General features: G+C 50.2%; 2 protein-coding genes across 2 annotated transcripts; one reads left to right on the top strand and one right to left on the bottom strand.

Annotated features, from left to right (window-relative positions):
• Positions 1 to 13: 13 nt before the first annotated feature.
• Positions 14 to 3,730, top strand: p2rx2 (purinergic receptor P2X, ligand-gated ion channel, 2). The gene is made up of 12 exons (XM_067231451.1): positions 14 to 153; positions 633 to 768; positions 1,330 to 1,401; positions 1,534 to 1,609; positions 1,692 to 1,788; positions 1,873 to 1,953; positions 2,098 to 2,245; positions 2,359 to 2,489; positions 2,646 to 2,736; positions 3,067 to 3,132; positions 3,229 to 3,306; positions 3,405 to 3,730. The coding sequence occupies exons 1-12, from the start codon at positions 14 to 16 to the stop codon at positions 3,504 to 3,506; spliced, it is 1,218 nt and encodes a 405-aa protein (XP_067087552.1). The 3' UTR covers positions 3,507 to 3,730.
• A 1,775-nt stretch (positions 3,731 to 5,505) lies between these two features.
• pole (polymerase (DNA directed), epsilon) lies at positions 5,506 to 21,414 on the bottom strand. The gene is made up of 48 exons (XM_067231316.1): positions 21,347 to 21,414; positions 21,075 to 21,210; positions 20,919 to 20,999; positions 20,793 to 20,837; positions 20,609 to 20,701; positions 20,331 to 20,485; positions 20,052 to 20,196; positions 19,879 to 19,959; positions 19,595 to 19,702; positions 19,362 to 19,472; positions 19,163 to 19,248; positions 18,863 to 18,982; positions 18,639 to 18,771; positions 18,421 to 18,534; positions 18,095 to 18,307; positions 17,729 to 17,836; positions 17,452 to 17,580; positions 17,240 to 17,342; positions 16,853 to 16,999; positions 16,433 to 16,578; positions 15,997 to 16,145; positions 15,711 to 15,803; positions 15,263 to 15,565; positions 14,341 to 14,536; positions 13,934 to 14,148; positions 13,645 to 13,747; positions 13,399 to 13,479; positions 13,143 to 13,265; positions 12,714 to 12,923; positions 12,300 to 12,512; positions 11,830 to 11,973; positions 11,544 to 11,684; positions 11,162 to 11,315; positions 10,933 to 11,039; positions 10,625 to 10,801; positions 9,820 to 10,043; positions 9,382 to 9,602; positions 8,888 to 9,092; positions 8,609 to 8,782; positions 8,332 to 8,457; positions 8,087 to 8,219; positions 7,731 to 7,941; positions 7,469 to 7,597; positions 7,180 to 7,373; positions 6,587 to 6,787; positions 6,209 to 6,334; positions 6,029 to 6,118; positions 5,506 to 5,929 (listed from the first exon to the last, which is right to left on the bottom strand). Exons 1-48 carry the CDS (start codon positions 21,412 to 21,414, stop codon positions 5,804 to 5,806), a joined length of 6,891 nt encoding a protein of 2,296 aa, XP_067087417.1. The 3' UTR covers positions 5,506 to 5,803.
• Positions 21,415 to 22,631: the final 1,217 nt, after the last annotated feature.

Genomic DNA, 22,631 nt, shown 5'->3' with positions numbered 1-22,631 from the left:
ACTCAAACTCATAATGGGATTACTTGAGTTCATCAAGGATTATTTTATTGGTTTCTGGGACTATGAAACCCCCAAGGTTATGGTGGTTAAAAACAAAACTCTTGGGGTCATATATAGAGGGGTACAGCTTCTAGTGGTCACCTATTTTATCTGGTAAGCTTTGTCCTCATGTGTTAATAAGAGATTATTTCAACAATGAATGTGTGAATGCATGGTTGAGAGATATTTGTTTTGATTAACACTGTATGACGTCAGGGTTTCTAATTTTCTAATTTTTATATTATAATTATTATGGTTGTGTAAAAATTAAGGTAGCGTTTATTTTGTATCAAGAGTGTTTTGTATACAACCCCAACATGCTATAGGCCAACTTTAAGCCCAAATGGGGAAAATTCCTTTGGCTGGCAACTAACGTCAACAAAAAACTGTGTGGTTTGCAAAAACCATAGTCATCGACATTTTGCCTTTGTATAGTCTACCTATAGTACATTTTGTCTACTTAATGGTGTTTTGAGAAATCACAAGAGGAATTTGTTGATTATTTGAACTGGTTTATAAAAGTCATAACATGTTCTACAGTAGTCTACTACTGTTTCCTCGACGATGCTGTGTCTGTTACATCCCCCACACAGGTACGTGTTCATGAGTCAGAAAGCCTATCAGGACAGTGAGACGCGCCCAGAGAGCTCCGTGTACACCAAAATGACGGGCATAGCCCTTCAGGGAGACAGAATCCTGGATATGGTGGAGTATGTCCAGCCGCCGGAGGTAAGTCCCCAGGACGCTGCACATACAACTGAGATGGTGCATTTTACACAGTGAGCTAACCTGTAATTTGGTGATGATATTTATATGTTGTCGGTCAATTAAGTAATAAATCAGAAAAGGGTGTAAAATAAAATCACACTTAGGCCAAGCCAACCCATGGGATTGCTGCGGCCGCAGGCATAAGGCGTAACTGAGTGCCGGAAATACTTAGTAGGCTAATGAATAATGAATGAAAATTTAGATTTATGCAGGCATAAGGCGTAACTGAGTGCCGGAAATACTTAGTAGGCTAATGAATAATGAATGAAAATTTAGATTTATGTCTGTTTTTCATTCATTTTAATGAACCAAATCTATTCTTCGTTACAATGCATCTTAAAATAGCCTACACTTCAATTAACGACAGCATTAAACTTTTATTTTACTATTACCATACCAGGATATTTGCCTACAAGGACCAATGAACTAAAATCCATGTAGGCCTACCTACCAGGGCTGTGGTAATACATGTATTATTGCATTAGGCTATATTTGTTTATAATTTGACCATTTTATGTGCAGGGTGGAGATGTGATAAGCACCATCCTGAGACGTGAGGTCACTTATAACCAGAGGCAGGGAATCTGTGCTGAGGTAGGAGGTCGCCATGTTGTCAATATAGGCAAATCATATTTACAAATGTATTCATAATCATGCATGAACGGACATTTGTAGAGCAGTTGTCATGGTAAACAATTTAAAACCGACTTTGTTCCATTTTCATAGCATTTCACTGTTTCCAATGCCAACTGTACAACGGATTCTGACTGCATTGCAGGAGAGGTGGACTTTGATGGCAGCGGTACAGACTTCAATTTAAGTGTTAGCAAATGAATCTGCATCTCCTAGACTATTTCTAAATTTGCTGCTGACATTTTCTGCAGGTCCGAGAACTGGGCGCTGTGTGCCTTACTACAACCTCACCTTCAAGACCTGTGAGATACAGACCTGGTGTCCTGTAGAAGGCTATGCAGCCGTGAGGTGAGGATCAAAGACTGCAGGGTTGAGAATGTAATGTCATAATTCAGTGGTACAAGAGTCTTAATTGTTCACTGTCATTAACAGGGAACCTGCATTAGTAGAGGCCATCAATTTCACAGTGTTCATCAAAAATGCAATCCATTTCCCAAAGTTCAAAGTGCTGAGGTAGAGTATAGAATCTCTCCACCTTTGCACAAACACACACCGACCAACAACCTTTTATACGCTGCCTGGCTGCAACCTAACCTTTAATTCTGCATTGATTAAAGGTAACAGAACATTTCTTGATTTGCGCGTCTTTTTCAACAGAGGGAACATCAAGCCACGCAATCGAAACATAAAGAAATACTTGAATAAGTGTCACTACCACGAGGAGAAAGCCCCTTACTGCCCGGTCTTCCGTCTGGGTTACATTGCTGAACAAGCCAGGGAGAAGTTCAGCGGGCTGTGCGAAACTGTAAGTCCCACACGTGTGACTAACTGTGAAATTCTGTTCAATACAACCCAAGTCAGTCATGCTGTCTGTGCCGTCGCTGCGGCGAGAAGTGCTGATTGGTTGTGCTCTGTCAGGGAGGGGTGATTGGCGTTTTCATTAATTGGAAGTGTGACCTTGACGTTGACCCGTCTCAGTGCACCCCCACCTACTCCTTCCGCCGACTGGACCTCCGTAAGAACCTGGCCAGCTCAGGGTACAACTACAGGTGAACTTTCATCACGTCAAACTTCACGTAGACCATCTCATTAAAACTCAGTTAGTCTCACTCTGTCTATATTTCCCTGGCTTTATAGTCTATCCCTCTCTCTTTCCAATCTCTCTCTTTCTATTTCGTGTTTTAATGTTGAAATTATACTTGTAGGTTCGCCAAGTACTACAGCAAGGATGGGGAAGAGTTTCGGACACTCGTCAAGGCGTTTGGGATTCGATTGGATGTCATCGTTCATGGACATGTAGGTGGAGCCTGCATCTTCAGCAACACCAACAGCTGTTAGACAACACTGATTTACATTTTACATTTAGTCATTTTAGCAGACGCTCTTATCCAGAGCGACCTACAGTAAGTACAGGGACATTCCCCCCGAGGCAAGCAGGGTGAAGTGCCTTGCCCAAGGACACAACGTCAGTTGGCATGACCGGGAATCGAACTGGCAACCTTCGGATTACTAGCCCGACTCCCTCACCGCTCAGCCAACTGACTCCCTACTGATATAGAATAGTCATCAAGAATGGGTTTCATTGTTCCACTACAGTTGTTTATATTTAACTTATTTTCTTTGCAGGCAGGAAAATTCAGCCTGATCCCAACTATCATCAACACAGTGACGGCAATGACATCAGTTGGAATAGTAGGTTTGGATAGATTTCTTCCCGTCGTTTGGTTAACAACTGAGCTCCATAGCTGTTTTAGCCACATTCCTCTCATCCACTCATGTTCTGTCCAGTGTTCCATCATCTGTGACTGGATCATGCTGACTTTCATCGACAAGAACGAAGTCTTCAGCGACAGAAAGTTTGACGATGTGAGGAAAAACAAGTCTTAAGAAAATACTGTTTTAGCATAAACCTCTCTACACATCGCTAGCCCTACTGATTGACCTGTCTTGCTTTGTCGTCACAGGGCACTAGGACCCCGAAGCCTGCTCAGGACCTGTCTACAGAGTTCACCATCATGAGCTACGGCTCCAACCACTCAGACCTGTCAGAGGGCGTGGCGCTGTGACAAACATCTCTGGCCAGATGTACCAGACCCCCTCAGACACCAAACCTCTAAACGGACTTTCCCCTGGGAGCCGTTCAGGTGTTCCCAGACCGGGCTCACGGTTCTCGTGGAACCGAACCCAATGACTGCTACAAGAACCGAAGGGGTCATCTTCTGAGAGCAACATCTTACAAGGCCTGTCGTTGCATAAAGACCATGTCTAGGGGTCGATGCCATCTCAAATCCAGTCAGGACCTGGAACAGCAACACACTGGATCAGGTGTTCTTCAGATGAAAGCGATTAAGATGGTATTCACCCGACTTAAATGAATGTGAACCCTTGTGTTATCTTCGGGTCATTCTGACCCATCAGTCATTGTGACCCACCGTTGTATTGCGACAACTTTATCGCATACAAAAACAAAGTGAAGCATTTTCTTTTAACCGGTGGGCTGTCTCAGACCCCCCACATTGCGAAGGTTAAAAGAAAATTATTTTTATTTGTTTTTGTATTGGGTAAAATTGGGTAAACACAACGATGGTTCGTTATGAACCTTTGGGTCATGTGACCCGAAGGCAGCACAAGGGTTAATGACACCACGTTGGTGTTGAGCAACATGAAAAACACACCAAAACGCATAATAACGCACATTGAAGTATGTTATATACAGGTATTTTAAAGACTACCCTTAACATTATCAATATGGCCTTCACACAATAAAATGACTTACATCAACAGTGCATTGTGTCTGCCAATCCTGCGACTATCTAGTCATCGTCTTGTACAACCTTACATGAACTTTCTTGGAAGTTATCTGTGCATGCAGTTTACCGTCAGAACACATGAAGGTTGACTTTACGCCACACAGGAAGTCCAAAGAGTCCAGGGGAGGAGAGCTGCTCTCTGAGAGTCAATAATCCAATAACGAGAACATTTCTCACCAAATGGTTCCTGTAATGAGATTGTGGGGAAGCACGAATCCTTCTGGACAGACAGAGTAATAGAGATGTCAATGCTGAAAGGAACTCATGTCTGAATCTGGGTTTTGATATATGGAGTAAACCAGCTGACAGCCTCGAGTTTAAAGGATGAGTTTGATGTATGGACAGCTCATCATCTGGCTGTTCATGAACTATTCACAAAATAAAAGGTGACTAAGATGGTAATTTTTATAGTTGTTTTTAAGATTACGTTCTGTATCCACAATACATATTACACAATAAAAAAACTTGTTTTCATGGTAAAAAACAAAAACAAAAAAAAAGGAACTGAAACCTAAGATTCTTGTTTCGTACTTACAAGTCTCCAGTAAGTGCTCTCACTACCTCTTAGCAAATAACCAAGAGTAACCAATCGAATTGCTCGTGAGCTCTCGACCTCAAATGCGATTACGGATCAGAGAGACGCCCATCGGCAGATGAGTTCTCTGGGAGAATGAGGTTACTGCGATGGAGGCTGATGAGTCAAGTCAACTTTGATCTGGAACAAGAAGAATATGCTGGAATTACATGTTTACAATATAGTTTTGTGCTGCTCTTACCGCCATTCTAATGGACTGGTGCGAAAACAAAACATTTACGACCCCTAATAGTTCCAGTGTGTACCAACAGCTCCCAAGATCATCAATAATTCATATGAAACAAAAAAATATCCAATAAACAGAATGGGCGTGGCATCGCTTAAATTGTCCAAAAACTCTGGAAAAGACTAACATGCAGACCACCACCTGTCCTCATCCACAAGGTAATGACTGTCACGGCAGTTGAGATAGAGGATACTAAGTGGATTGGACGATAGCCTGGACAATAAAGCACCGCATAGACCATTAAATAAAAGTCCCCCCCAGCCCCAGACCTTTCCTCTGGGGCACATTAGCATCCAATAACGTGTGGGGCTGATGACTGATGAGCACTTAGACAATATCTGCAGGAAAGGACACAGACATGGCTGTATTCAAATGAAAAATGCCACATAATTGGTGCATTACAAAATTGAAACTCTAGACTGTCCCCACGTACAAAAATATTTATTGACAAACAGGAAACAATGATCTTTCTTAGCATCATCCTGTTCAGCTTTTCTGTAAACAAGTCACTATATTTACAATGACTTGTCTTAGTAGAACAGTACATAATGTATGACATCAACAGAAACAGAGAAGCATGATCTGCGCTTCATCAGAACAATCAAACAGATTTTCAAGTTTGCGACGCGCGCTGATTGGCCACGTTTACCAGCGCTTCCGTGCGCCTCTCCGTGTCAGAACATCATCCAGGATTCTCCTCAGAAGGGTCACAGGCAGCGGTCGATGTTCACGTCAGTGTGTCGTCGTCTCGCTGATCTGCAGGCTCATGGAGAGCAGCCAATCGATGGTCTCCTCCAGGAAGCTCATGTTGTAGTGACCTGCGATGCTCCGGAACACTCTGATCTGCTCGGACAAGCTCTGAGAACCGAGACAAGAGAGGAGACGAACTGAGTGGACATTCTCAAGCAATAAAGGAAGTAAAATATGAAACGATAAAAAAAACATGGGTTAACAAACCTTTGTGGGGAACGTGAGGGCGAAGTCTCCGGCACAGTTGCAGTACACGGGCATGTTGGCCTCCTTCACTCCCTTACACTTGGAACACACCTGCAGAGGAGGATGAGAGCAGTTACGTTGCTGACACAGTAAAAACAGAAAGTATCTCTTGGCCGTCTGATGTGCGCTACGCCCCCTCACCAGGTCCTGCAGAGTGTAGCTCATCAGCTTCTTCTGCAGGGCATCCACCAGCGCCATCTCGATGGACTCAGTCTCATACTGGGTCTGGCAGTTGGAGCAGAACCAGTGGGGCAGGATGGAGCCATCCTGGTTGACAGACAACAACATTCACGTTGTGAGTGGACACTTTATTAATTTAGCAGATGCTTTGATCTAAAGTGACATACGATTGGGACATTTCCCAGCCCCTCCCAGCCTCTCCCAGCCTCTCCCAGCCTCTCCCAGCCTCTCCCAGCCCCTCCCAGTCTCTCCCAGCCTCTCCCAGCCCCTCCCAGCCCCTCCCAGCCTCTCCCAGCCTCTCCCAGCCTCTCCCAGCCCCTCCCAGTCCGTGGGTCTGACCTGGCCCACAGTGGGGTCCTTGCAGAGGTCGAGGTCACGGCAGAAGTTGCACTGGTGGCAGATGACCTCCGGCAGGATGTAGGAATTGCAGGGGTCGCGGAACTGGCTCTGCTCGGAGAACTCGCCCACGTCCACCAGGCGGAGCAGGTCCCTCTTCAGCTTGTTCACCTGGTTCACAACGTTGCCGTCCAGGGAGAGGACCTTGGGGGTTCAACACAACGCCTCAGTCAACACCTGGGGACAGCAGGGTCACCTGACAGGAAGGAGAACCTACACCTGGGGACAGCAGGGTCACCTGACAGGAAGGAGAACCTACACCTGGGGACAGCAGGGTCACCTGACAGGAAGGAGAACCTACACCTGGGGACAGCAGGGTCACCTGACAGGAAGGAGAACCTATACCTGGGGACAGCAGGGTCACCTGACAGGACGGAGAACCTAAACTCCAGACAGGAAGAACTCAATCTCTACATGGCGAAACACCCCAAAAATATATAAATAATAATAACATTCTCACACACACATGCCTTTACATGTGACGGGTAGCTGGCCACCACCCGTCACATGTTAATAGACCAATGGGGGGACTGCACCTGGCACACGTATTTGATGAACTCCAGGGCAGGGTTGGAGAGAGGCAGGTGGGAGCCAGGCAGGACTGGGAACATCTCCGAGGGCTGGGCTCCACTCCTGGTTCCCGTCACCTTCTTCTGGATCTTCTGGGTGATGGTGAAGAAGTTCTGGGTCAGCTCGTTGGCCACGTACTCCTGGGAGAAGGAGATCATACCTGACAGAGACACACGGATCAATAACACACACCTCAGGAGTGACAGATGACAGGATAAAAGAGGAAGTAACCTCAGGAAGTGACCTCGGACTGACCAGGAAGTGCACTCAGGTCTCCCGCTGGCTGCGACGCCTGGCTTCCGCCACGCCTCTTGATGGGCGTGGCTCCGGGAGCGTTGCGTCTCAGCTCCTCCCTCATGCTGTGGTAGACAGCAGCGATGTAGGCTGGGAGACAGGAGGGGGGGGGGGGTTCAACACATAACTAGCTACACGCCAGCTAACTAGCTACACGCTAGCTAACTAGCTACACGCTAGCTAGCTGCTCTCAACGAGTATCCGGACCAGAGGAGAGCGGTACCTGACACGATCATGAGGAAGTACTTCTGGCAGGAGGCAGTCTGGGGCAGGTACTGCATGATGTTCCAGCTACTCTCTATCATCTCCTCCACCTCGTCTGTCTCCCCGTCTCCATCCTCCTCCTCCTGCTGGTCCTCTTCCTCCTCCTCCTCCTCGCTGTCCCCCTCCTCACCCTCCTCTTTTCCCTTCTTCTTCTTCCGGGTCGCTCCGTCCTGATTGTGGAAAACGGGCATCCTGTGATGTTTTTATCTCAGCCATTTGAGATGATTTGATTGATATGAATCCTATTTAAACAGGAGGAAGTGTGTGGTACTTTAAAGTCATCTAGATGTGTGTATGGTGTTTTGTGTGTAGTACCTCTCCGTAGAGAAGGCTGGAAGGCAGCTTTCCCTTCACCCCTCCGAAGTTGGAAGGATCCATCCACAGGATGAACTCCCAGCACCGGGAGAACGAGATGGACAGGGAGTGGAAAATCTCACGGGAGTGAATACTAGAAAAGGAAAAATTCAGGAAGAGAAATAAGTCAATAAAAACCGCAGGCTTCAAGATACTGTAGTTCCACCCAAAAATATGCTTTCGGGAGATGTTTGGGTCCAACCAACCTGTTGGTGATGTACTCCACGTAGCCGATAGCATCGTCGATCCTGCGTTTCTTAGTACACAAGATGATTCTGTTGAAGTTCCCGTACACCACAGTGGAGCCCAGCCTCTTGAACTCTGCCACCAGCCTGGGAACAGACACAACACCACAACCTCACCCTTCAGGAAGAACCCCCAACTCCACATTTGTGACACAGAGAGAGAACGTTTCCACATGAAAAAACAGGCGATTATAGGGCGTGAAGGGAGAGGGTCGGTAGATGTAGCTGGATGACTCACTGCAGGAAGACCTTCTTCATCATGTTGTGGAGGGTGCGGTGGAGGGCGGGGTCATACAGCAGAGAGCTGGGGGAGCGCAGCCAGCGGTAGAAGTGCATAACCTGGTTGTCGGCGTAGACGTTGTGGTACTGGGTGATCTCCCGCACCCAACCGACCACCATGCTCTTCAGGATCCTGCTCACAAACACAGCCACACGCAGCGCAGTTTAGAAACACACAAGGGACGGTTTTTTGACGTCTCCGACCGCGTGGTTTGCAGACGAGGACGCGGGCGGTCACCTGAAGGTGTTGGAGCAGAGCGCCGTCTCGTCGTAGCTGGCCACGGCGCTGGCGCCCTGGTTCCCGGACATCATCTCCTCCAGGGAGGCCTGCTGGATGACGTCGAAGCTGACGCCCAGGCTGGCGCCCCCCTCCATGTCGTTGACGTGCTGGGACTGCAGGATGGTGTTCACCGCCAGGCTCTGGAGGTCCAGCTCCACACACACTGCAGGACAAGACATGCCTCCTTACAGTCCGGACATACGTCCATCCATTCACTCGCAATATACCTAGACAGTGGGTGAGCGATGGAGCGAGAGAGACAGAGTGAAAGAGAAAGGGAAAGAGACAGCGAGAGAGAGAAGGAAAGAGAGAGAAAGGGAAAGAGACAGAAAGAGAGAGAGAGAGAAGGAGATCGGGAAAGAGAGACTGAAAGAGAAAGACAGAGAAAGAGAGAGAGAAGGAGAGGGACAGAGAGAGGACAGAGACAGAGAGGAGAGAGACTGAGAGAGTACCTGTGGAGTAGCAGCCCTGAGCATTGATCTCCACAGAGCCCCTGTCGTCGCTCTCCATGACCAGGCGGCTGTCGTCTGCCTCCTTGCCCCCCAGGTCGGGCCTGGACGTGGGGGACAGCCACAGCAGGTGGTTGTGCTTGCGCAGGTGTCTGGCCAGGAACAGGTCCGAGCCAAAGATGGACACGTCTTGTGGCAGGTTCCCCACAGGTAGGTGGTAGTACCTGAACAGGAGGAGAGAGGGAGACTGGAAATGATGATCGAGGCTTAAGGGTAGTCTGGGTCTATGTATGCATGTGTGTATGGAAAATACTTAGTTACGAGGTTTACTGCCAATACGGCAAGAGTGAATTCTGTTTGACAAGGAGGTTTACATATCCTATAATCTATATATTTTCGCCATTTTTATTGGCCTTTTTGGAAGTGTGAAAGCCCGCCCACCTGGCCATGTCGAAGGCCTGTGACAGGCAGCTGTCCAGGTTGAGGTAGTGTCGCAGCATGCGGCGCGCCCCGTGCCTCTGCCAGTCCAGCACGTTGTAGCTGATTTCGTCCACCACGTGCACCGGCACCACCGGGAACTCCTCCAGCACCGGCATGCCCGCCGCCAGACGCCGCAGCTCCCAGTTCGACTGCACCGCCACCAGAGTGGGGCCCCGGCGTTCCTCCTGGGGACGGAGAGACAGGGGACAGACTGTTAGACTCCCAGACGGACAGGGGACAGACTGTTAGACTCCCAGACGGACAGGGGACAGACTGTTAGACTCCCAGACGGACAGGGGACAGACTGTTAGACTCCCAGACAGACAGGGGACAGACTGTTAGACTCCCAGACAGACAGGGGACAGACTGTTAGACTCCCAGACAGACAGGGGACAGACTGTTAGACTCCCAGACGGACAGGGGACAGACTGTTAGACTCCCAGACGGACAGGGGACAGACTGTTAGACTCCAAGACAGACAGGGGACAGAGGGACACACAGACTGTTGGACTCCAAGTCAAGCAGAATTCATGCAGGCCATAGAAATACCTCAATAGTCAAGACTTCAGACTTGTGATTACTGTTAGTGAATATGCTATTGTTGAACTGTGTCTGGTTTAAATACAGACCATTTATTGTCGCTAACCACTGAAATGCTGTCCAGGTCTGGTCCTCGGCTAACTTACTACATGCAGTACCTGTCTGTCCCTTCAAACAAGACGTCAGCTGTGTGTATAACTGTGGAGGTTAAGGAGGAGAGGAGGACCTTGTAGTTGAGCAGGATGCGCTGCAGGGCGCGGTGGATGGCCTTGACGTCGCTCTCCGCCCGCACCTCGAAGCTGTGCTTCTCAGGGGGCAGCAGGTCCTCGCTGGTCTTCTCCAGGAGGGCGGCGCGCTCCACCCCGTACACGGAGCTCAGGTTGGGCATCTGGTTGCTGCGGACCTGGGGGGTGGAGGGTAGGGGGGGGTTGGAGGGTGAGGGGAACACGTGGTCAAGTCAAGTTAGATTCATCTATACCACATGAACACTTTCCTAGGTCTAGGGGGTCAAAGGCCGCGGGGGGGGGGTCGTACCGTGTCCAGGACGAAGACGCTGGCCTTGCGCTGAGAGGGGATGAACAGGCCAAACAGAGCCTTGTGCCCCTGGCTGTGGTGATACAGGTAGATGTGACGGACACTTCCTGGAACACAAACGTACAACATCACCGATACAATCCTCAGGAGGGGTCAGTGTGAGGTGTCAGTGTGAGGTGTGTGTGTGTGTGAGAGGTGTGTGTGTGTGTGAGAGGTGTGTGTGTCATACCGGGCTCCAGGTAGCTGAACTGGGCCAGGGACCTCATATCCAGGTGCTCCAGGTCGAAGGTGTCGGCTTCCCGGCCCGCCAGGTCCCTCACCACCTGCTTGTTGACCATGCACATGCAGCCCAGCTGGACCAGCGCTCGGAACAGCAGGGGCACCTGGGAGGCACACGCACCAGGACACACCCAGCAACGTGCTGTCAGTACAGGGCTACAAGCTACACCGCTTTAAGAAAGAATGAAATGTTATACTGCTGCACAAACACAGAAGACAATATTCATGTAGACGTCTTGTTTAAGACTTTTGCACAGTACTGTATACATGTATTAGACTCATGAGCAGGTGCAGAAATCCCTCTGGGTTTCCGGCATGTTCCTCTCCAGTACCTGGGTCTCGTAGACGCCCTCTATGTCCGGGGCGGAGAGGTCAGCGTTGATCTCGTTGATGTTCTGCTGATACATGTCCTCAGGCACAGAGTACTGGTACAGGAAGTACACCATGTTGGAGCGAGGCAGCATCCTGTTCACCTGAGGAACACGGCAGAACGTCAAATACCCAGAACCCGGTTCCTTCTCTCTCTCAGCACCACACTTTCTCACATGCAGTTGGACACCAGGATGCAGTCACAGAAGAACGATGTTTTTGAGGTGGTAAAACGCTGACGCGGCGTACCTTCTTGTAGGTGGCTCCCTCCTCCTGCTTGGGGACCTTCTGGTTGACGTAGAACACCCTGGGGATGTTGAGCTTCATGCAGTGGAGGTCGTTGCCGATCACAGCCCACAGCTTGTACAGGCCTGGGTGGCTGGTCTCTGCGATCTGAACCACAGGAGGACAGTAACACACTTAGAATACAGATTTATTAACTTCTGACTTAAAACCACCTAAGATGAGGAATCCATTTTTTTGGTAAGATATATCTTTTTATGGCTTTATTGGACAGAGATAGATACCGAGAGACAGGAAATGTAAGGAAGAGAGAGGGGAATCAAACCCGGGTCGCTGACTCAGGACCAGGTGAGCCACCAAGAGGCTCCCCCACACCTTCTCCCATTTAACCTACAGATCCTAATCTCCCCATGGCACCCGCTACAAGCCCACGCGACAGTCAGTCCCAGGTCGTATCCGCTCGAGGGGGTCCCCACCTGTACGACCTGCCAGGGCATGTCCAGCACGCTGCGGGCAGTCTTGCGCAGGAAGCCCCCTAAGCCGGTGGTGGGTCCGTCCCTGATCAGGCCTCCTCCCACGGGCTGCGGCTGGCCGTCCAGCAGCCTCCTCCTCTTCCTCCTCTCCTTCCTCTGCTTCAGCTGCAGTTCCCACTTCTTCTTGTGGTAGCGCAGCCACACCAGGCGCTCCTCCTGCGCACGCATGAACACACACAGACACACGGGCATGAACACACACACACACGGGCATGAACACACACACGGGCATGAACACACAGACACGAACACACGACTGATTAGAGGAGAATTACATACTATTCCATTTTCCCTACAACCTTCTTTTAATGAGATGTGTGCCTCACAGGAGGGGGGGAGAGAGGTGAGGAGGCCTACCTGTGTGTCCCCCATGGGAGGGGGAGCCCCCAGGATCTCCCTCCAGGACTGGGTGAGCTCTGTGTCCTGGGACTCCACCTGGCTGTCCTCCCCCTGGGACGGACGCCTGCGCTTGGTGCTGATCAGGATGGCTGGCTGCAGGGGCCGCGGGGCCTGGCCGAAGTCCTCCATGTCTGCTGCCTGCCCCTCCCCCAGGGCCTGGTGGGCAACCTGGCACAGCCGGAGAGAGAGGGAGGGAGAGCGAGAGCGAAAGAGCAGGAGGATGAAACGGAGCGTGAATGAGTGAGTGTGAAACAGAGGGCAGGAATGAGTGTTTGAGAAAAAGACAGCGAGTGAGTTAGCCAGAGTCCAAAGAGGAAAAGAAATTAGGAAAAAAAATTGAGTGCTCATCTGACTCGACTTTAAACCGAGAGAACTTGGTCTGTGTACCTGTCTCTTCCCTTCGCTGGTGAAGAGCTCGCTGATCTTCTTCTGCTTGTAGATGTCATTCTTCTCCAGTAGCTTCTTGTGGAGCCAGTCTGGGTGGCGAACTCTGGGAACAGGGTTCTTCACCTGAGGGGGCGGGGGGGCACACCAGGACCGTGAGTATGCACACACTGCTGCCGTAACACCCAAACGTAATAAAGAGTCCACGTCTCTATCTGAAGGGTCAGGGGTCACACGATGGGTCACATGATGTTCCTACCTGCTGCAGAGCAGCTGGGATGGTTATGATCTTCTGGATGGCACTGCCCAGCCTCTCTATGTAATAGTTCCAGTCAAGGATCTGAGAACGTCACCACAAAGATGTTAGGATCCCAGCAAGGAGCACAGCTCGACATGCCATCGAGCTGTGTGTGGATATTCTATGAAAGCCCTTATGCCAGTGGATTGTGTGAGTGTGTGTGTGCTAGGAGGACACAATGAGCGAGCAGACGGCTTGTGGACTCACAGTGCGGATGTCCAGATCGTGGAGGCTGGGCGTCTTCAGCCACTTGCGCAGGAAGTGCTTCTTGACGCTGGGCTCTGCCTGGAAGATGGCCAGGGGGATGGCTCTGGCAGGGAGGAGGGGACACCATCACAATCAGCACCAAACACCAGGACAGCAGTACAACATCCGCTTCAGGAGGGAGGGATGGAGGGATAGACAGACAGACAGACAGACAGACAGACAGACACATAGACAGACAGACATACAGATACATAGACAGACAAGATATATCTTCCCCAGGAGTCCTCACCTCTCTGTGACGGGGGCGCCCTCGGGCTTACGGGAGATGATGTAGCGACAGCTCAGCCCGGCGTCCTTCACCATCTGGTCCCCCAGGAACTCCGCCAGGCGCTTGGCCGTGCTGATGGAGGTGGACTTCTGCTCTCCGTAGTCCTCCAGCTTCCTGGACATGGAGCGGTTCTCCGAGATCAGCTCGAACAGCTCGGCGTCAGGCATGTTGGCCGCCTGGGCGACAAGGAAACGGGTGTCAGCCTGATCCGCTCTAGTTCCGAGATTAGTTTGAATGCTAATGCTAACAGCATTAGCTAACACTAAATACAAGGATGGATTCGCTACTCAAAACGACTCATTCGATTCTAGTTATGGTCTGTGGTTTGGTTTCAGTCATGTCACACAGCATCCCGTTCCCGCGGTTACCTTGCTGTAGAGCACGTCCAGCCAATAGTCGGCCACCTTGGCCACTGAGGCGTACACCTCCTCCAGGGTGGTGCCCTTGAGGAAGGCCTCGAACACGGACGACTGGAAGATCTTGATGAGCTGCAGCTCCCCCCTCCTCTTCACCTCGAAGCCCTTTAGCTCGGCCAGGGAGCCGTCCTCGTTGAACACCGCGTACCTGGACGCAGGACAGGCGCGCGGCTCAGCAGGTGGTCTCACTGACTAGTCATGACGTCAGGACTCTATGACCCAGAGAGGATCTGCTATGTGGGGTTGACCTACGACCCTGTACCTGGGTCGGTTACCCACCCCTCTGGACCCGGGTCAGTTACCCACCCCTCTGGACCCGGGTCAGTTACCCACCCCTCTGGACCCGGGTCAGTTACCCACCCCCTGTACCCGGGTCAGTTACCCACCCCTCCTGGACCCGGGTCAGTTACCCACCCCCTGGACCCGGGTCAGTTACCCACCCCCTGGACCCGGGTCAGTTACCCACCCCTCCTGGACCCGGGTCAGTTACCCACCCCTCCTGGACCCGGGTCAGTTACCCACCCCCTGGACCCGGGTCAGTTACCCACCCCTCCTGGACCCGGGTCAGTTACCCACCCCCTGGACCCGGGTCAGTTACCCACCCCTCTGGACCCGGGTCAGTTACCCACCCCCTGTACCCGGGTCAGTTACCCACCCCCTGGACCCGGGTCAGTTACCCACCCCCTGGACCCGGGTCAGTTACCCACCCCCTGGACCCGGGTCAGTTACCCACCCCCTGGACCCGGGTCAGTTACCCACCCCCCTGGACCCGGGTCAGTTACCCACCCCTCCTGGACCCGGGTCAGTTACCCACCCCTCCTGGACCCGGGTCAGTTACCCACCCCTCTGGACCCGGGTCAGAAGCCCCTCCTACCTTTTCTTCAGCTTCTTCCCCTCCTCCTTGGAGGCGGGCAGGATCATGGCCAGGTAGGGCCCGTCCACCTCGAAGAAGATGCTGTTCTCCGCCCGCGTCTCGTAGGTCAGGGAGGCGGGGTCCACCAGCTCCTGGTACTGCTCGTTGGTGAAGCCCTCCTTCACCATGATGTTCAGCATGGCCCCCGGGTACGAGATGGTCACCTTGGGTTTCTTCTCATTGCTCGTCTTGATCACAAAGTTCTCGGGGAACGTGTTGGGCAGGACGCACCAGATCCCGTCAGTGTCCAACTCCAAGGGCCTCCTACCACAAAGCAGGGGAGAGAGGAGTAGGATTTAGGGATATCTGCATTCACCCATAATACAACAATGTTTATTTACGGTCTATATTCCACTGCAGAGTGCACTGAGGTCCTGTCTGATGGTGTATGAGGTAGGATGATCCTCACCCTATCTGTTCAATGATCTCCCTAGCTTGGGTGATGATGTTGGCTCCGGTGTAGCACACAATCCCAGCCATCTCCATGGAGTACCAGCGCGCCCTGGTGGACGCAAACATCACACGCAAACTGAGCTCCAGTCGTCCGTACTAGCACATCTCAAAATCACACAACACACTCGGCCCTTCTTAAGTGCTAGACAGGCATTTTGAATTTCCATCCTCAAATCCTAAGATTTGTGGAAGATAAACACAAAAAGTGCAGGGTTTCCCCTCCTTTCTCTGGCAGTGCATACCCCTTCCTCATGACGTAGCCGTAGAAGGAGTTGAGGATGCACTTGTGGGCCAGCTGCAGGGAGTCGTACAGGATCTCCATGTTCTTACAGCGCTTCACCTCCACTGCGTCTCCACTGTCCTGGGCGGCAGACAGCTTCTTCTTCCACACCTGGAGGACAGGAGGACAGGGGGGACAGGAGGACAGAAGGACAACACTTAGTACAGTTACAAGAGAACTAAAAACTTTTCCCAGAAGACCAATTTTAGAATGACACCATATTAGTCCCAATATTATATTGTTAATCTTTCCTCTGCTACTTTGTGTTGAAGTTGATGTGCCGTGTTTATGTCTATGTGAAAACTCAATAAATACAACAAGTGAGTATATTTTTTGATACAAATTAGTTTTAACAGTACAGGAGGCTGCATGAGTAGCACACTCCTTGTAGGTGGTACCTTGTGAAGCCCCTTGAACTCATATCTGCGGTCCCTAAACGCTCTGACGGTGTCCACATAGAATGAGTTCTCTCTCTGGCAGATGGTGGTGACCCTCTCCTCCAGCTTGGTCTGGTGCACCTTCTTGTAGGCCCTCTTGCAGTAGTCTGGAACAGGAAGTCAACCAGACACACGGGGTCACAGGGTGTGGTTGTGCAAGGCAGAACCAGGAAGAGAGAGGACCCAGGGGCTGTAATGTGGTCATGTGTTTACTTAGATGGTTTCATCCAATGTATGAGGGTGAGGATTTGAACTTAAGATCTGTTGATACGCTCTACCACTGAGCTCTACCCATCCCCATGTAGGTGAAAACCCATCGTTGCGGTTTCCAAGGCGGTGCAGTGACGTCTACCGTGTCGGTAGCGGGCGTGGCGGTCTCACCTCCCAGACGTTTCTTCTCGTGGCGCGCCTGCTCCTCGCGGTTCAGCTGGTGGAAGGCGCGGGGCCGGCCGTTAGGGAAGAACGGCGGGAACTTCTCAGACTCCAGCTGCTGCTGGATACGATGGAACTCGCTGCGGCTGGCGGGCACTGAGGACAGGAGCCAGAACCAGGAACCAGTGAAACCAGGAACCTCTTTAGACACAGCCTGGTTCTAACCCCTTCATAACAGTATCAGACTACACTATGTCAACACAGGAACATCATTTCCACTTGACAACAACATCAGACTACTTCCTTCCACAGTTTTATCCCTGACGGGAAGGGAAATAAGAGTTGTGCTACAGTTACTGCCAGCTTGATCCTGGTGCAGAGAGAAGAGCAGCTTACTGATCTCGCCCCTCCACTGCCACGCCATCTTCCTCTGACAGGTGGCACCGGGCTTGTTGAAGTCGCAGGCCGCGCACGTGGCCTCGTCCACCATGGCCGACGGCTGAGAGGACCACACGGAGGAGAGGAGAGTGGTTATCGTGATCTTATGACTGAGGTATTATCCTACGATTCGTTGGGGGGGGGGGGGGGGGGGGGGGGGGGAGGTTTACCTGCAGTCTGTTGGTGAGGATTATGTTGGGGTACATGGCCCCCACGTCCAGATGGTAAATGAGGGGGCACTCAATCCTGTTGGGAACTTCCTTCAAAGAGATCAGCTTCTTCTTGATCTCGTCGCACACCTGGGAAGAGGACAGGAGGGCTTGGTGTCAACATGGAGAGTACACACTGCTGAACCGGGCGGAGCACGACTGGAAACAAGTCAACACATCCTGGGTTTTCAGCGCTGCGTTGAAGAGAAGGGTGTTGGTGTGAGCCGGTCTGGCTGACCTCGTTCAGGTTGGTGACCTGCTCCAGGGGGATCTTCTCCTCCTCCTCGATGGCGTGGCGGAGCGTGCGCTCCACGCGCTGGAGCAGGAAGTCGAACGCAGCCGGGTTCTGGGACGACAGGAGACATCGTCACCACACAGAACACCAAACGCTTTATTCATTTTTTTAAACCTTTTGAAAATTATTTTTAGGTTAGAGGAGAACAGAGAAGTCTAGAGCAGAGTACAATAGAGTACTGTAGACTTTAGTGACTTTAGAGACATCAGTGATGCATTGTTTAAAAAAATAATTCCTTCTCTTCCCCCCCCCATAGAGACACTGGATCAGCCGCCTCCAGAGCTGCGCAGAGCTGGGGACGGGCCGTACCATTTTGAAGCGGCAGGGGATGTCGCTGCGGAACACCCCAGACTCCAGGGCCTCCACGTGGCCCCCGACGTAGGTCTCCGAGTCCAGGACGTGGCCGTCGTCCGTCAGCTTGTTGAAGACCTGCTCCTGCTTGTTGGGGAACACTATGTTGGCGTGGAAGGCCTGCACCATGAGCAGAGCCTCGCACAGCGTCCCTGATCCCTTACGCAGCACCTGACAGCACACAGACCAGGAATCAGAAAACCTACAACTCGTACAATATTATTATATTTAGATATGACATATTTTCTGGTGTTTTTGACCTGATGTGCTACGGAGAGACCCACCTCGTCAGGCTCCATAGGAATGATGGTGCAGAGAGCGAAGATGAAGGGATGAACGTATTTCATGTACAGATAATACGTTGCCACGGCGTCAGACACAGAGTAGGTGGCCAAAGTCTAAGAGAGCAGCAGAGAGAAAGAAAAAAAGAAAATCAACAAAATCCAGAAGGCGGATAGCGAACGTGTTCCTGCGAGATTCCTCTCCGACTCCCACAATGCACCTGGGGCTCCTCGGTGGCCATGCGGCACATCTCCTCAGGGTCCAGCTCCACCGGGTCGTAGCTCAGCTTGGCCTTGGCGGCAGCCTTCAGGTTCTGGCTGCCCACCGGCAGGTAGCTGTCTCTCTTCACCCACCTGGGAGGCAGAGGAACGAAGGAGCCTGGTTTGTATTTGGGGAATCTCCTGTACTGACACACCACCCAGACACGCTGCGACACAAGCCTACCGGTAGCAGTCCATGTGTATGGCTTGCGTGGCCTTGTACTCTCCCTGGTTGTCCTTCTGGAAGCCGATCTCATTATACATGTTGAGTCCATGTTGAGCAGCCCTCGTCTCCACGAAAGGCCTGGAGCAGAGACAAGACAGGAGGTGTTAGAGAGAGGGAGGATCACTCCCTCCAAATGCGGAGGGATGCTTGTGTAGTGCTTAAGTGGTTAAACAGGCCCATGTCCTGTGTGCATTAACAGTACAACATAATGAATCAAACTTCATTCATGAGAATGGAAATACGTAAATCCCGACCCACCAATCAAAGAAGTCTCCGTTGTACGTGACAAAGATGTTTGGCTTGGTTTCCAGGACATGCTCGAACCATCTCTGGATGAGACCGGCCTGCAACCAAAACAGGAGTTTGAAGCCATGTTGCATTAACACAACAAACGTCTTACATTTGTCTATCCTTCATTAGACTCCATGATCTTGTCATGTGCGCCATCCTCCCTCACCTCATCAGGCTCATTGAAAACAGTGAACGGCCCCTCGTACTCTGGTTTGGGAGTGAACTCAAAGTCCTCGATGTCCTCCGAGACGATCTCTCTGTTGGTGATCAGGTAGCCCTGCCAGGTACGCCCAGACACAGGACGTCAGATACAGGGAACTTCAAAACTAGCATCCATAGCAACAACAGTAGACGTGCTAGAAATGGGGCTATCCATGAGGTGAGGGTGGGGGAGCAGACCTGGCCATCGATCATGTAGGAGATCATCATAATCTGGTCGGTCTCTGCGTCTGGGAACTTGAGAGGCAGTTTGGTGGTCTCTATGTCGAAGGCCAGAACCACCGGATCCTGTACACAAGAGCGGTCAGAGTCAGTCTAACACACAGTCAAACACACAGTATGATTAACCACGCGTTTGGAAGTCCCTGGGCGCCCTCGATGAGTGAAAACACAGACAGCTTGGTGTCGACGCTAGCGAGCAGGAGAGGACAGCGGTACGAGGGAGAACGGGAAGGGCAACTCACAGGTCGCTCCACCAGGTCGTCTCTCCGCACTATCTCAGGAGGGTAGGCGCTGCCTCGGTACCTCACATTGTACCAGTGAGCCTGAGGAAGACAAAGAGGCAGATGGTTAAAGACCTCTGGGTTTTGTAAGACACAAGCTTTGTTCCTTAGCAGGGCGGTGTAGATATTCCTACCACGTGGATTTTGAGGTCGATGGAGAGGCGGACATGGTAGGGTACGTCGTATTCTCTCATGTCCACTATGTTGTCCATCTGGTCGGAGATTTTCTTGGACATGCCGTCTTCCTCGCCGGTCATAACGCTGCCACCTGCCAGGGCACTGCAAGACAGGATATGGGTCATCCAACTCTCAGTATAACTAAACCAGGACACGCGGACACGTTTTGGCTCTTGCAGCTGCATATCCAACATGGTCTCCGCTCCCGTGCCCTATCTAGATGTAGAGGGTGATACCTTGACAGCATGGAAGTGTAGGTCTCGTTCGACTTCTCCCTCTCTCTGTTCTTGCGCACGGCCGGAGAAATCTCCCGCTTGACCTTGATGAGGTCGTCCACGGTGGTGAAAGACAGCTTGATGTAGGTCCTCTTCAGGCCAACCAGATGATTAGGCTGTTAAAAGAGCCAGCATGTTCACAAGTTAGTCATCAGCGAGCATACAGTAAACATACAGTACTAGTGGCAGTTTGACTACTAAAGATCTTCTTGATTTTGTAATTTCATATGATTCCTCACCAGATCCAGGTCTTCCTTGGGAACTACCTCAAGCGTTGCCACCTTCCCTTGGTACTTCTTGGATATAAATGAAATAACCTCCCTCTCACAGTTCTGGGTGGAGCACACAAGTGGAACAACAGTGTCTAGATGGGTAACGATTTTAGAGAAAGCAAAAAAAGAACTGGCACAACCACAAACTTACCTTTTTGGTGGCTATGTAAAAATACGGTTTGAATGGAAGGGCCACCTGAATAAAATAGCACAAAAAAATTGTTTTAATGTGACATAAACAAAGAGGACTGTGATTTTCCTTGTTCAGGCTCCTCACCTTGAACCTGCGGCCGTCGTCCTGGATGAAGTAATAGTCAACAGCACTGACCATTCTCTTGTCATCGTCAAGGATTTCAGCCTGTAAGGGGGACAAAAAACATCGTCTGAGTATGCCCTTGTAACAGCCGGTGCATCACTACAGTACTCAACTTACAGGGTGCATGTTGATCAGCCAACCGGTTTTTTCTCCAGGGTCTTTCATTCTTTCGAATCCAAAGCGGTTATCCATCTCGTCAGTGAAATGGACACGCTCCAGCCGTTTGACGGCCGACATGGATGACCCATCATCCCTGGGTATGACCAAACAGTAAATTAGCAAGTACCATTTGTTTTATGTATATTCAGATGGAATGTTTACCGTTCCAGATCACTCATACATAGAGTATTACGGAATCTGACTTGTGGACGTCTCACTAATGAACTTACTGTTGGTTATCCTGGTCACCCTTTTGTCCGCGCTCTGATTTGTATTTTCCACTATTTTGTAGAACCATCGTAACAATAATTTGCAGCCAATGTCACGGAAAAATATCAAGATACATTAACTACTGTAATTCACAAAGACAGCTAAGCGTAGAAGCTTGGTAGCTATCGGGCTAGCTGGCTACAGTACCTGGCGTTAGGTTCTTTGATGTGTTCAAACCTCTTTTGCCAATTAAACGTTTCTCAAATGTTAGCGAATAAATGTTGCCATACGCAGATATGCCAACAGTGTTGTAAGAGACAGATATGTTACTTAAAAACGGGCAAATTGTGTTGTTGACCCCATTACAATGTGACAGAAAGCTGAACTTTCTGTGTTGTTGTCGAATCGGACTTTCGCGCGCTGTGTCCTGCGGACCTCCCCTTGCATCACGGTACCTAACCAATCATCTTTCCCTGTGGGTCTAAATCCCACCCTATTCACATCTACCGGAAAGACTGTACAAAACTGCACTGAAATCCCAAATCTTCAAAATAAAGGTCCTTATTTCATTGATTTGTTTGTTCACGTTTACAGGACAACGTTTGCGTTTTAATTAATGTGTTTATTGGCGTCCAAATAAAAAATGTGATATGAGTGTGACTATGAAAATGTAATTTGTAAGCTGCCCCCTATAACTTTTTCTCATATTTTTATTAGAATAGCATCTCGTGGATTGGGGATGAAGGTCACTACATTCCTTCAGTTGCAGAGTAAATGACCGAGGTGAAGTTAGTTTCATATTCGACATTCGACATTAGTCTCACATTCGGAAGAAGCTACTTTGCAGCGTCGCGTTAGGGACCGGGTGAAAACTACCCATACAATTTTGAAAGATGTGTAATATTTTTCTGAATATAAAACCTCAAACGGACACCAGAGTATTGTAACAATGTCGAGGATTTCATGCTATTGTCAGAGATTAGCAATTTTAAATAATAAAAAAATAAAATAAAATACGTAATTGTAAGTCTCAGCCGTCAGAATATGTGACCGACTGGAACTGCTGAATAAAGGAATCGACACTTCAAACTATTGTTTGGGGTAGTTATGTCATCCCTTCATACTAATCTGGACTCATGTTTTCTTAGTCATCACAGAGCCAGTACCACAGAGGTCACCATATCTGACAGCTGTCAGAATGTGTGACCCCACGGTAACTGCCAAATAAAGGAGTCGAATTATTGTTTGGGGTAGTTCTGAATGATTCAGAATCATAACTATGGCAACTAAGGCGAAACCGGAAAT

This window comes from Osmerus mordax, chromosome 28 (genome assembly GCF_038355195.1).
Source record: "Osmerus mordax isolate fOsmMor3 chromosome 28, fOsmMor3.pri, whole genome shotgun sequence".
Lineage (NCBI taxonomy): Eukaryota > Metazoa > Chordata > Actinopteri > Osmeriformes > Osmeridae > Osmerus > Osmerus mordax.
This window is presented reverse-complemented; position numbering and strand designations above follow the sequence as displayed.

Coding starts and splice junctions, on each gene's coding strand:
- p2rx2 (XM_067231451.1), top strand. CDS start 14: ATGGGATTACTTGAGTTCATCAAGGATTATTTTATTGGTTTCTGGGAC. Junction 154..632: donor GTGGTCACCTATTTTATCTG/GTAAGCTTTGTC, acceptor TCCCCCACACAG/GTACGTGTTCATGAGTCAGA. Junction 1,954..2,097: donor CCAAAGTTCAAAGTGCTGAG/GTAGAGTATAGA, acceptor CTTTTTCAACAG/AGGGAACATCAAGCCACGCA.
- pole (XM_067231316.1), bottom strand. CDS start 21,414: ATGGTTCTACAAAATAGTGGAAAATACAAATCAGAGCGCGGACAAAAG. Junction 18,772..18,862: donor ATACACATGGACTGCTACCG/GTAGGCTTGTGT, acceptor TCTGCCTCCCAG/GTGGGTGAAGAGAGACAGCT. Junction 12,924..13,142: donor CCAGCGAAGGGAAGAGACAG/GTACACAGACCA, acceptor CGGCTGTGCCAG/GTTGCCCACCAGGCCCTGGG.